Raw genomic sequence first — 12,017 nt, 5'->3', positions numbered from 1 at the left:
AATAGAACAGAATAGAACAGAATAGACCCAGAATAGACCCAGAATAGAACATAATAGAACAGAATAGACACAGAATAAACACAGAATAGATTTTAAAATCATGCTTCTGGTCTACAAAATCCCTGAATGGTGTAGGGCCAAAATACATCTCAAATATGCTAGTGCCTTATGAATCAGCCTTAGATCATCTGAGGTTGGCCTTTTAACACCCATATCAAATCAAATCAAAGATTTATTTATATCGCACTTTTCGTCCACGGATGGACTATTACACAAAAAACAAAGGGAGAAAAGCACAACGAGATTAAAACAAAAGAGGATAATAAAAGTGTGTTACAGTTAAGTTCAAACAGGCGAAAAGCAACGATAAGTCTAGTGCAGGTATTTCGGGGCTTTCTCCGACCCGACCCCAAATTTACATCAACTTGATTTCTAACACATAATAATGACGTCCACGTATGCCTCTAATTGGCTAGATATGAACCCCAAAACACGGCAATATAGGGTACAAGTGGTGCAGTACACAGACAACGTTTGTCTTTATACAAAATACAAATGTTAGTGTCTTATTTATCAAATCATAAGTGGGGGGGGGGGGGGGGGGGTGTTGGGTTACTTTGAGAAGCCCTGTTCTAGAGTCAAAGTCGCTTCCTTGGTTTAACCATTACTATACCAGGGGGGTATTCCATCAACGTCACTAAAGGAAAATCCAGGTCCAATCCAAGTCTCGCGAGACAAAATAAGGCAGGATTTTTAAATATATATAAATCTCGCGGGATTCATCAAAATAAGCCTGGATTGTCCTTTAGCGACGTTGATGGAATACCCCCCTGAAAGACTTTGACCATAACACGGGGCAGCGTGAGGCGGGAGGTGGGAGTCTCAACCCTGCATACGGTCCCAACGTTTGAGAACTGCTTGTGCAACAGTTTACACGGGCAACACTGTTCGTGGATTGAATACAATCAGGCAATTTAACACGAAGAGCATTTGATCATATTGCAATTAATTGGCTGGCACAGTCGAGCTCTCATTATTTTTTGCCAGGTTATTAAACATTGACTACAACTGTGCGCCAAGTGGACTGTGGACGCCTTTTAGCCATAGATGAAATGGACAGATACGATTGAAGGAAATAAAACATCTAAAAGAGTAGGCCCTAAAGTTCTATTTGATTGCAGTTGCAAGTTGGAAAAAAGTACATCATGAAATCAAATCATAAGAATATAGCCTAGGAAAAATCCGTCGAATGAAAATAACCAACCACCGGTTGATTATTGGAGATATTTCTACTGATACAGGTTCAGATCCATTTCCATCCCCTTTACGCTCGATATTCAGATCAGGGCTACAATCTGATCCGAGATCCGCAAAAAAAAAATCGGGCTGGCGGTGGGTGACCGACGCTGTCACCCTTTGATGACGTCAAGGTAATGGCCGCTCTCACTGTATCGTGTAGTAAGGCTTTTTTTATTTTCTCCAGCATAGCGGATAAGATTACTCCACACGTATTTATCGTAGAGCGTCGTACACAAAGGGATCGAGACTGGGTAGTTCTTAACTAAGCAACCCTGTCTTCAAAGAGGTTCGGGTCGGAAAGGTGATTGGAGATATTGGAAGATTAAAAAGCTTGCTCGCTTTTTTGGGGGGCTGTTTTCTCGAGTAGCAGCGCTGCATTGTTAACTCAACACACAGACAGCCATGCTTCATGCTTCAAAAGCGCTGTTTTGTTGGGTGCAAAGTTACTTTGCACAATTGTGTATTGCTCGAGCTTTTTTTTATTTCAGTATGGTGTTGCATCTTTTTGAAGACAAGTCCGACAATTGTCTCCTGTCTTAGCCCATTGGGCACTTTACAGTTTTCGAGGCCTGCCGTTGCTGGCTTTCTTTCACCGGCGCGATAGCTTTGAGGGTGCGTTCGTAAAACACGCTCTGGGAATCTGATCAGCACTCACGGAACGCCCTCTCGTCCAATCGGATCGCTCGGTCCGTTGATGACGTCGAACCCCACTGTGCGCTCCGGCGCTCTCGGTGCGCGTTGACGAACGCAGCCGTAGTAACGTTACTAGCTTTTTTAGCCCAAGCAGACTTGTTGATCTGCAGCTAACCTAACCAGCTAGTTAACCCATCCTATCACGTGGTGTTTGTTTTTTATGCGTGGTTTTAAGACTATTGCGTATTCATCGGATTGTTTTGCATCAGCGATTAGCAGCGAGCTAAACGAATGACCATCAGAACAGTCAGCTGGTCTCTGTCAGGCTCATGTCATCAGGACCAGGGAGAAGTTTGTTTACTTTGTGTTTCTGTTAAATGTCGACCATTCACAAGGACTAGTGTAGTACTAACAGCCTAACAGCAAGTCTAAGAAAAGCTCTTTCTTATTTGGGTAATCGAGATTGTTGGCTCGATTATTTCAATTCTTGGAACTGTTAAGGTTATCACAAACTGTTATTAAATATCACATTCATGCAGCAACAACAACAATGTTCTTCATTGGATATAGCACAATTTAGACTAAAGCATTGTTGATACAGTATTATGTGTAGCCTATCAATGACTGATGGATGACTGTTTGTAAACAGGTTCTATAACGAAAGTCCTCTTTTGCTGTTCTGTCTGTTCCAGTGGAACATTCTCCAATGGATACCCCTGAAAGCCCCACCCAGTCCCCGCAGTCCCCCGAGGACGAGGGGAAGGGCGTCTCGGACAGCGAGCTTCTGGACTCTGACGAGGAGGACGACCGGATGCTCTCGGGCAGCGAGCTGCTGAACGATGACGAGAACGAGGAGCTGCTGGACGACGAGGACGAGGAACCCGTAGACTCGGAGGTCGGCGAGGAAGAGGAGGAGGAAGAAGAGGAGGAGGAGGGCCAGGTCATCCAGGAGCGCATCTCAGACCCAGAGGATGAAGAGGGGGGGCCGGAGAAGGACACGGGCGGCGTAAAACCTGAGAAGGAGGAGCGGGACGAGCCCATGATGTTGTTGGTGGGGGAGGCGCCACGGGGGAGCCAATCAGCTGATGACGATGATGATGAGGAGGAAGAGGACACAGTTATGGACACTCCGAGGTCCCCAGACTGGAATGACAGGATCACAGAAACGCCCCAGTCACCTGACTGGGGGGACAGCAAAGTCAGCCAAACCCCCAGGTCCCCCGACTACGAGCCTGAGCATGGACAAATGTACTCCGCACCCGAGGAGGGCAGGGCCATGAACGACAAGGACGAAGAGGGGGATGAGGAGGAGGAGGAAGAGGAGGAGAGGGGTGGCAGGAACAGCAAGGAGGGAGAGGGGGATGCCAGAGGAGGGACGACTGCCAAGCTAGATAGAGGCAAGGTGGTGGAGGAGAAGGAGGAAGAGGAGGAGGAGGAGAGGGGTGGCTGGAAGGAGGGAGAGGGGGATGCCAGTGGAGGGCTATCTGCCAAGCTAGACAGAGCAGAGGAAGAGGAGGAGGAGGAGGGGAGGGGTGGCAGGAACAGGAAGGAGGGAGAGGGTCATGCCAGTGGAGGGATGTCGGCTAAGCTAGAAAGAGCCGAGGAGGAGGAGGAAGAAGAGGAGGAGGAGGAGGAGGAGGAGAAGAAGGAGGAGGAGGAGAGGGGTGGCAGGAACAGGAGGGAAGGAGAGGAGGATGACAGAGTGTTATCGGCCAAGCTAGAAAGAGCCAAGCTAGAGCTAGAGGAGGAGGAGGAGGAAGAGAGGAGGAGGATCAGGAGGAGAGTGGTGGTGGTGAGCGAGATGAAGGAGGAGTCTTCGTCCGTGTCCCGGGACCTGGACGAACACGAGCTGGACTACGACGAGGAGGTCCCAGAGGTGCCCAGCGTCCCCCCACACGAGGAAGAGGACGAAGAGGAGGCCAAGGAACCCGGGGAAGAGGAGGAGGAAGAGGAGGAGAAGAAGAAGACTACCACCACGGGCAGGAAGAAGGTCGTCATGACCCCCATCCTGGCCCCGTCCCAGAAGGACGGCCCCCACAAGAAACCCGACGACTCCAAGGGTCCCGAGAGGGGACGGAGAGACTCGTTCCGCGACAAGAAGAAGGACGAGGACGACGGAGAGATCGACGAGGGAGAGATAGACGTAAGTCGTCCGATGAACCTGACCTTTATCGCTCTCTGTCTGTTGTCTGTCTTTATTGGTGGCTTCGTGACGTGTTTGGTTTAGAGCAGTGGTTCTCAAACCTCTCCTCAGGGACCACCAGCCGTTCCACATATTTGATCTGTTCCACCACCAGCACACCTGATTCAACTAATCAAGTGCCAAAGCAATTATTGTTTGTACTTGATTAGTTGAATCAGGTGTGCTGGTGGTGGAACAGATCAAATAGGTGGTCCCCAAGGAGAGGTTTGAGAACCACTGGTTTAGAGTGAGGGATCGGTTTAATTAGAAGAGCAGGGTTCGACATTAACGCTTGCCCGCTTTCCCGGGGGAAGTAAAACATTAAAACCTACCCATCCTACCCCTCCTACCCATCCTACCCATCCTACCCCTCCTACCCCTCCTACCCATCCTACCCCTCCTACCCATCCTACCCCTCCTACCCCTCCTACCCATCCTACCCCTCCTACCCTCCTACCCTCCTACCCATCCTACCCCTCCTACCCATCCTACCCTCCTACCCATCCTACCCCTCCTAACCGGGTATCTTCATCGGTGTGCAGGAAGAACAACGGACGGCGCAGGCGCCAGATCAGACTAGATGATATTATTAAAGTGTACGCGCCTGTCGATCACCCGTCGCATCGCGTACGCTTTAATAATATCTTCACTCCATGATCATCTAGTCTGGTCTGGCACCTGCGCCGTCCATTGTTCTTCCTGCACACCGATAAACATATACAGGATCCAGCAGCGTCGTCGGTCTCGCGCAAACAAACCAGACGAATGTTTTACTTGCCCCAGTCAAGCATTAATGTCGAACCCTGAAGAGGGATGGAAGGACAACTGAAAGGGTAGGCTAGGTCTGGTTGATGAGGGTGGGCTTGTGGCGTTCACCTGGCGTTCAATCAGGAAAAGGTGTTATTCCGACCAGCATGTAGCAGTGGAGGTCAAACATCGGAGGACAGGCTCGTTGTAAATGGAAACTTTGTGGTACGATACTTACCTGTTCTCCAGTGATACTTACCTGTTCTCCAGTGATACTACTTACCTGTTCTCCAGTGATACTTACCTGTTCTCCAGTGATACTTACCTGTTCTCCAGTGATACTTACCTGTTCTCCAGTGATACTTACCTGTTCTCCAGTGATACTTACCTGTTCTCCAGTGATACTTACCTGTTCTCCAGCTCTGGGTCCCGGTTATATCGGGACCGAATGTAACAAAAGAGAGACCAAAATAGAGAGACCAAAACATGTTTAGCATCTCTGCGTTTCCCTTCATCCAAACTATGCCCTTCCACACGTGTGCATTTAAAACCACCAGATTGGTCTTCTTTCTGAGCAAGCGTACGCCCTCGGACCAATCCCCTTCCTATTTAACTCACCAACTGCCAAAGCATTCCCGGGACACTCACCACCTGGAGTGCCAGGTGTTTCATGTGATGTCTACCTAGCAACAACAACACTTAACTCTGATTGGCTACAATATGAAGCCCCTCAATTTATGCCGATCATAGATTTGGGTGAATTTTGGGGCGACTTTATGGGGGTACATGGTGACCAGAGGGCCTTGCCTGTTGGATGGGAGGGACGGTGGGGGTCCAGGGGGGGTACATGGAGACCAGGGGGTCTTGTCTGTCCTGTGGGAGGGACAGTGGGGGTCCAGGGGAGTGGGGGGGGGGTGTACATGGTGACCAGGGGGTCTTGTCTGTCTTGTGGGAGGGGACAGTGGGGGTCCAGGGGGGGTGTGAACATGGTGATCAGGTGGTGTGTCTCCCCCCCTGTACAGGATGATGATCTGGAGGAGGGAGAGGTCAAAGACCCCATGGACAGGAAGATCAGACCACGGCCCATATGCAGGTTCTTCATCAAAGGTGTGTATGTCGTGCCCGTACACACGCACACACACACAAACACACACACACGCATATGCTCTCGCTTACTCACTCGCTCATTGGCATGTATATACCGTACACACACACACACACACACACTGACTTGCTCAGTCATTTGCAAGACACACACACTTGTTTACTTACTCACTTACCAGTGTACATGCACGCGAACACATTTACTCAATCCGTCACTCACTCTTGTAAAACGTGTACACACACACACACACACCTGTATTATTTCACTCCTGTGGTAAACAACTTGCTTGTACGTCACTTCCATGTTTCAGCCAGTAGATGGCGCCATTGTACTACATGTGTGGAGAGGGAGTAAGGGAATGGACCTGTAGTGTGTGATGATGCTCTGTTAGGCCACCAGTGCTGCTGTCTGATTGGTCCACACTCCAGGGGAGGCTGGAGGAGGTGGATATCGGAGGACGGGCTCATTGGAATTTGACATTTGACATTCTTACTTTTTTGGGGCATTTAGCAGACGCCTTTATGCAAAGTGATTTACAACAAATACATTTGTCTAAGTAAGTGAATCATCTATCCATCAGTCATCATAAGAAAACATAATCTGTGCTAGGACCAGGGGCCATTGGCAGTCGAAATGCTAGAAGAAGGAAGAATGACCTTTTTAGAATAAAAAATAAATCAAAAGTATTTATTTACGATATAGAAACTGTACAGTGGGGGATGAGGAGGTCTTCAATTTATGGCGGAAGACAGGTAGTGACTCTGTAGAAGACAGACAGGTAGAGACTCTGTAGAACACAGGTAGACAGGTAGTGACTCTGTAGAACTCAGGTAGACTGGTAGTGACTGTAGAACAGTGGTTCTCAACCCTCTCCTCGGGGACCACCAGCCGTTCCACATATTTGATCTGTTCCACCACCAGCACACCTGATTCAACTAATCAAGTACAAATCATAATAGCTTTCAGTGTTTCCTCCAGGATTTTTCACATTAGTGGCGGAGCGGTTATCTTTCACGCGCACCGCGCGCGCACATTTTTTCCCGTGTGCACGCGCATAAAACGCGCACTGGCGCTCAAAACAAAGACGTAGTTTCACCAAAAACTAGAGGGTGGCAACAATTATAATTTCTTAAATAGCGGTTAAGTCATTAAAGCCGAGCAGGTGATTTTATATAGAAGGTGATCAAATACCAATATATCCTACAGCTGCAGCGGAACATGCAGAACGCGCATTACACACACACACACACACACACACAGAAAGATCAATACGAAGTAGGCCGACATGAGAGTACACGCACAAAACCGGCTAACGTTACTCATTAACTATTTACACAAGTAAAATCACAGTGTGACAGTCAGATGGAGCATTCGGTAAACAACAACAGCAAGGTAATGCTATCAGTTGAGTTAAAGAAAACCAACCCCGCGCATATTGCTATGAATAATAGTTCGAATCTAGGTGCTTGCACGTTAGGTGCGAGAATGCTCGGTTAACCCATTAGCGGGAACATTATTTGTTTCACAAAATAGGCTGATTTAATTGACCATGAACATCAGAGACATACATTACGAATGTTCATTTAAAATACTCTATATTGAGCACTGCAGGCACGTGCCGTGAGCTTTTAGATTGGGTAAGCATAAGATATAGACAGTTTCAAGGAAATGCAATTGTGATGCCCTAGAACCCGCTAATAAACTGTAGTGTCACTTTGTGATCAGATTACCAAAAACAAAAAAAAACAGTTGCCAGTTTCGATTCATTGTTCAATCTTTTTTGAACCAAGATCTTTTCAAGTAGCCAGCCTGCTGAAATCTACAAGTCCAGTTTCAACATCGCAAACGCACACATGCACAACACAGACACACACCGTTTCCATCCTCCATAGTAAACTCACAACACACTTTCTTTTCACACTTTGTCACATAGGCACTTGACATCACATCACAAACCCTTCCTCTCTATCTCTCTCAAACACTTTTGGTCCAGAAGGCACAGACAGCGACATTAGGCCTATCTCAGCGATTGATTAAGCAGCTCTCTGATTGATTGATTAAGCAGAGGAAGTCTTAAATAAGAAACCATAACCAGCAGCACAGCAGTACTCAAACCATATAAACAAGCACAGATCGCCACCAGCCTCGCCAATCATATAAATCATATAAACCGCTCATACCAGGCTTGCTGTAGCCCCGAGCGACTCTCCCTTTCTGGGTGTGAAGATCGGTGAGCGGTGGCTTCGGCTGGCTTTTTCCAGTCCAGTCCAGTCTACGAAATCCCTTTAGGTCGCTGACAGTAATGTCCATATTCACAAAATCAAGCAAGTTATCCTTATTGATTATTATTATTTAGATCGTTTGAGCTAGGTAGCATAAGCTATTCTGCCGGGCGAGAGAAAGTAGTGTGAAACTTAAGTGAACTTGAAAGTGATAAGAGCCAATCAGTAGCTCTTATCGGAATGAAAGAACTACTGATTGGCTGTAAGCATGCTTACCCTGGCCACATTAAACAGCGGGCTGAAGCATCTAAAAAAATTAAAAAGTCATTTTCACGCATTCGAATGTACGCGAGGGAAAGCAGAGAGAGGAGTGCTTATAATGTAACGCAATGCAAGCAGAGTAGGAAGTGCTTACTCATGCAGGTGGCGTCAAAATGAATGACTCCTGCTGCCCTGGGACCTAAAATACGACTCTTTTAATGAAAACAAACAAACAAAACAAATGTTTTCGTTGGGTAAGCACTGCTTACTCTGCTTATATGGACGACACGTCCTTGGAGCACTGGTATAAGAACATGAACCAGAGAACAGCAGTAAATGCAATAACCCACAGTCGTCGCTGATGATGTTGCATTTTCGATTAGGATACGGGATTAAAGGCATCGGCGACGGGAGAAGAGAGAAATCCAAATGTCCCGGTAAATTCGGACCAATCACAAAACTGTTTTGAAAGCGCGTCGCCTCGCGCCGCGCGCCTGTTGAGAGTCTCGATTGCAGTGCGAACACAAACGACAAGGTTAATTTCAACATTGTAACATATTGTAAATAACTACCCCTAAATCGTAACGAAATGTTGGTCTGGAAGCGGCCTAAATCTAGCTTCAATCTGCTTTTTTTCTGTTCTCCAGTCATAATAACTCGCTGCCTTTCTGCGCAGCCTGAATCAAAGTGGACTGTCTGAATCAATTAGTGGCGGAGGAAATTCATTGGTGGCGGCCCGCCACCAATAAATGCATATAGAGGAAACACTGAGCTTTGCACTTGATTAGTTGAATCAGGTGTGCTGGTGGTGGAACAGATCAAATATGTGGAACGGCTGGTGGTCCCCGAGGAGAGGTTTGAGAAACACTGCTGTAGAAGACAGGTAGACAGGTAGAGACTCTGTAGAAGACAGACAGACAGGTAGAGACTCTGTAGAACACAGACAGACAGGTAGTGACTCTGTAGAAGACAGACAGACAGGTAGTGACTCTGTAGAACACAGACAGACAGGTAGTGACTCCAGCACAGCGGAATTAATGGAATGGAGTGAGGTCACCTGTGATGGAATGAGGCTGTCCTGGGTGGTGTAGCCCAGTCACGTTCCCCTCGAAAAGACCTGTTCCTCGTCAATATGAACTTGAAAATGACCCTCTCTTTCTCCCTCCCCCTCTCTCTCTCCCTCACCCTCTCTCTCTCTCTCTCCATCCCCCTCCCCCTCTCTCTCTCTCCCTCACCCCCTCTCTCTCTCTCTCTCTCCATCCCCCTCCCCATCTCTCTCCCTCACCCTCTCTCCCGTTCCCTTTCTCTCTCCCCCTCCCTCTCTCTCCCTCCCCCTCCCCTCTCTTTCTCCCCCCGCCCCCCCCCTCCAGGTAACTGTACGTGGGGTATGAACTGCAGGTTCATCCATCCAGGTGTGAATGACAAGGGGAACTACTCCCTCATCACCAAGCCGGACCCCTTCTCCCCCAACGGAGCCCCCCCGGGCGCCCCGCACCCCCTCATGCCCAACAACCCCTGGGTACGGACACGCCTGTGTGTGTGGATGTGTGTGTGTGTTTGTGTGGATGTGTTAGTGTGTTTTTTCATGTATTGTCTGTATTGTCTGTGCCTATAGGGGCACTAGCATGTCTTTGTGTTAGTTCATTGTGTGTGTGTGTGTGTGTGTGTGTGTGTGTGTGTTTCTACATACAAGCGTATTGTGTGTGTGTTTGTGTGTGTGTGTTTATGCATACCAGAGTATCGTGTGTGTGTGTGTGTGTGTGTGTGGTGTGTGTGTGTGTTTCTACATACAAGCGTATTGTGTGTGTGTGTGTGTGTGTGTGTGTGTGTGTTTACACATACACGAGTATCGTGTGTGTGTGTTTCTACATCCAAGCGTGTGTGTTAATGTGTTATTCTGTTCTTCTCTCAGGGAGGTCCTGCGGTGGAGGAGCTGCCACCGCCCCCCCCTCCAGTGGAGCCCCCCGTAGAGAGCGCCTGGGAGAGGGGGCTCAGACACGCCAAGGAGGTACCCCACCACACACACACACACACACACACACACACACTCACACACACCTGGGAGAGGGGTCTGAGACACGCCAAGGAGGTACCCCACTACACACACACACACACTCACACACACACACATACACACACACACACACACACACACCTGGAAGAGGGGTCTGAGACACGCCAAGGAAGTACCCCCCCACACACACACACACACACACACACACACACACACACACACACACGTACCATGGAAACCAGTCAGACTAGAGGTAACAGACAGATCTCACCACAGACAGAAACTGTAAACAGCTGATTGTTGTATCGACCAAATTATTGTGAATCGAAACAAAAAAGGTAAAAAACTGAAACTAAGAAGGGAAACATTAATCTGTTAATGATTGACACACATGACACACATGCACGCGCACACACACAGGCGTGGAGGATTTTCTAGGTGATACAGGACTTGACCGGAAGCCAGTGGAGGTGGATGAGGGTGGGGGTGATGTGCTGCCAGGGCGTGGTGTGGGTGAGGACCCAGGCCTGAGTGCCAAGCCCTGGTGATAAAGTCCTTTTTTCGGTTTATCAGGGGCCAACATCCACCCATAACAGATTCATGTTTTCGTTGTCCTTTTTTTTTTGGTTTCGTTTTCCTTTTTTTGGTTTCGATTCGCAATCATTCGGGGCAGATATGCATAATCACACGACCGACACACACAATCAGTTGTTTACAGTTTCTGCTTCTGTGGTGAGATCTGTCTTATCTCCTCACTCTGACTGGTTACCATGGTGACCTTTCCGACTTCCCCCGCCGGCTGGCTGGTGAGCCTGTGTGGCCGTATGATGGGATCCGTGGCGTTCTGACCGAGGGGTTTTTGACATTTTGCATTTTTCACATTTGGTGCTCCCCCCCCCCCGCTCTACGTCTATCATGTGACACCTCTCTGGAGGGAGAGACACTTTGCTGTATTTGTTTATTGGTTCAGATGTTGGCCCTTTGATAAGGCAGGGATTTCCTAGTCCTTCATATTCATTGTGGGATTTATTCACACGTCAGTTTCTCACTCTGTGTGTGTGTGTGTGTGTGTGTGTGTGTGTGCGCGCGCGCGTCTGTATGTGTGTTTATGTGTCTGTTTCTGTCTATGTGTGTACGTCCGTGTGTGTCCATGTGTCTATTTCTGTCCGTGTGTGCGTTTGTCCATGTGTGTGTCTGTGTGTCCGTGTGTGTGTGTGTGTGTGTCCATGTGTGTGCGTCTGTCTGTGTGTGTGTGTCCATGTGTGTGTGTCCGTGTGTGTGTGTCTGTCCGTGTGTGTCCGTGTGTGTGTCCCCCCCAGGTGTTGAAGAAGGCCACCATCCGTAAGGAGCAGGAGCCAGACTTTGAGGAGAAGCGTTTCAACGTGACCATCGGGGAGGACGAGAGAGACTTCGACAAGGAGAACGACTTCTTCAGAGAACGCAGCTACCGCATCACCAGGGAGATCAGAGACCCGTAAGAGACACACACACACACACACACACACACACACACACTGCATCACCAGGGAGGTCAGTGACCCGTAAGACACACAC

General features: G+C 48.4%; 1 protein-coding gene across 1 annotated transcript in view; it reads left to right on the top strand.

Moving 5' to 3' along the window:
- The first annotated feature begins 1,492 nt into the window (after nucleotides 1-1,492).
- The window catches only part of zc3h18 (zinc finger CCCH-type containing 18), a 45,388-nt gene continuing 34,863 nt past the window's right edge, over nucleotides 1,493-12,017 (top strand). Inside the window, exons 1-7 of the mRNA XM_080539177.1 lie at nucleotides 1,493-1,600; nucleotides 2,625-3,329; nucleotides 3,714-4,075; nucleotides 5,884-5,968; nucleotides 9,820-9,968; nucleotides 10,362-10,457; nucleotides 11,783-11,937. Coding sequence (XP_080395303.1) covers nucleotides 2,639-3,329; nucleotides 3,714-4,075; nucleotides 5,884-5,968; nucleotides 9,820-9,968; nucleotides 10,362-10,457; nucleotides 11,783-11,937 — 1,538 coding nt within the window. The 5' untranslated portion in view covers nucleotides 1,493-1,600; nucleotides 2,625-2,638. The remainder of the gene's footprint in view (nucleotides 1,601-2,624; nucleotides 3,330-3,713; nucleotides 4,076-5,883; nucleotides 5,969-9,819; nucleotides 9,969-10,361; nucleotides 10,458-11,782; nucleotides 11,938-12,017) is intronic.

Source organism: Nansenia antarctica (genome assembly GCF_963989245.1).
Source record: "Nansenia antarctica genome assembly, chromosome: 9".
Lineage (NCBI taxonomy): Eukaryota > Metazoa > Chordata > Actinopteri > Argentiniformes > Microstomatidae > Nansenia > Nansenia antarctica.
The sequence above is the reverse complement of the archived record's forward strand: the minus strand, read 5'-3'. Positions and strand labels throughout refer to the sequence as shown.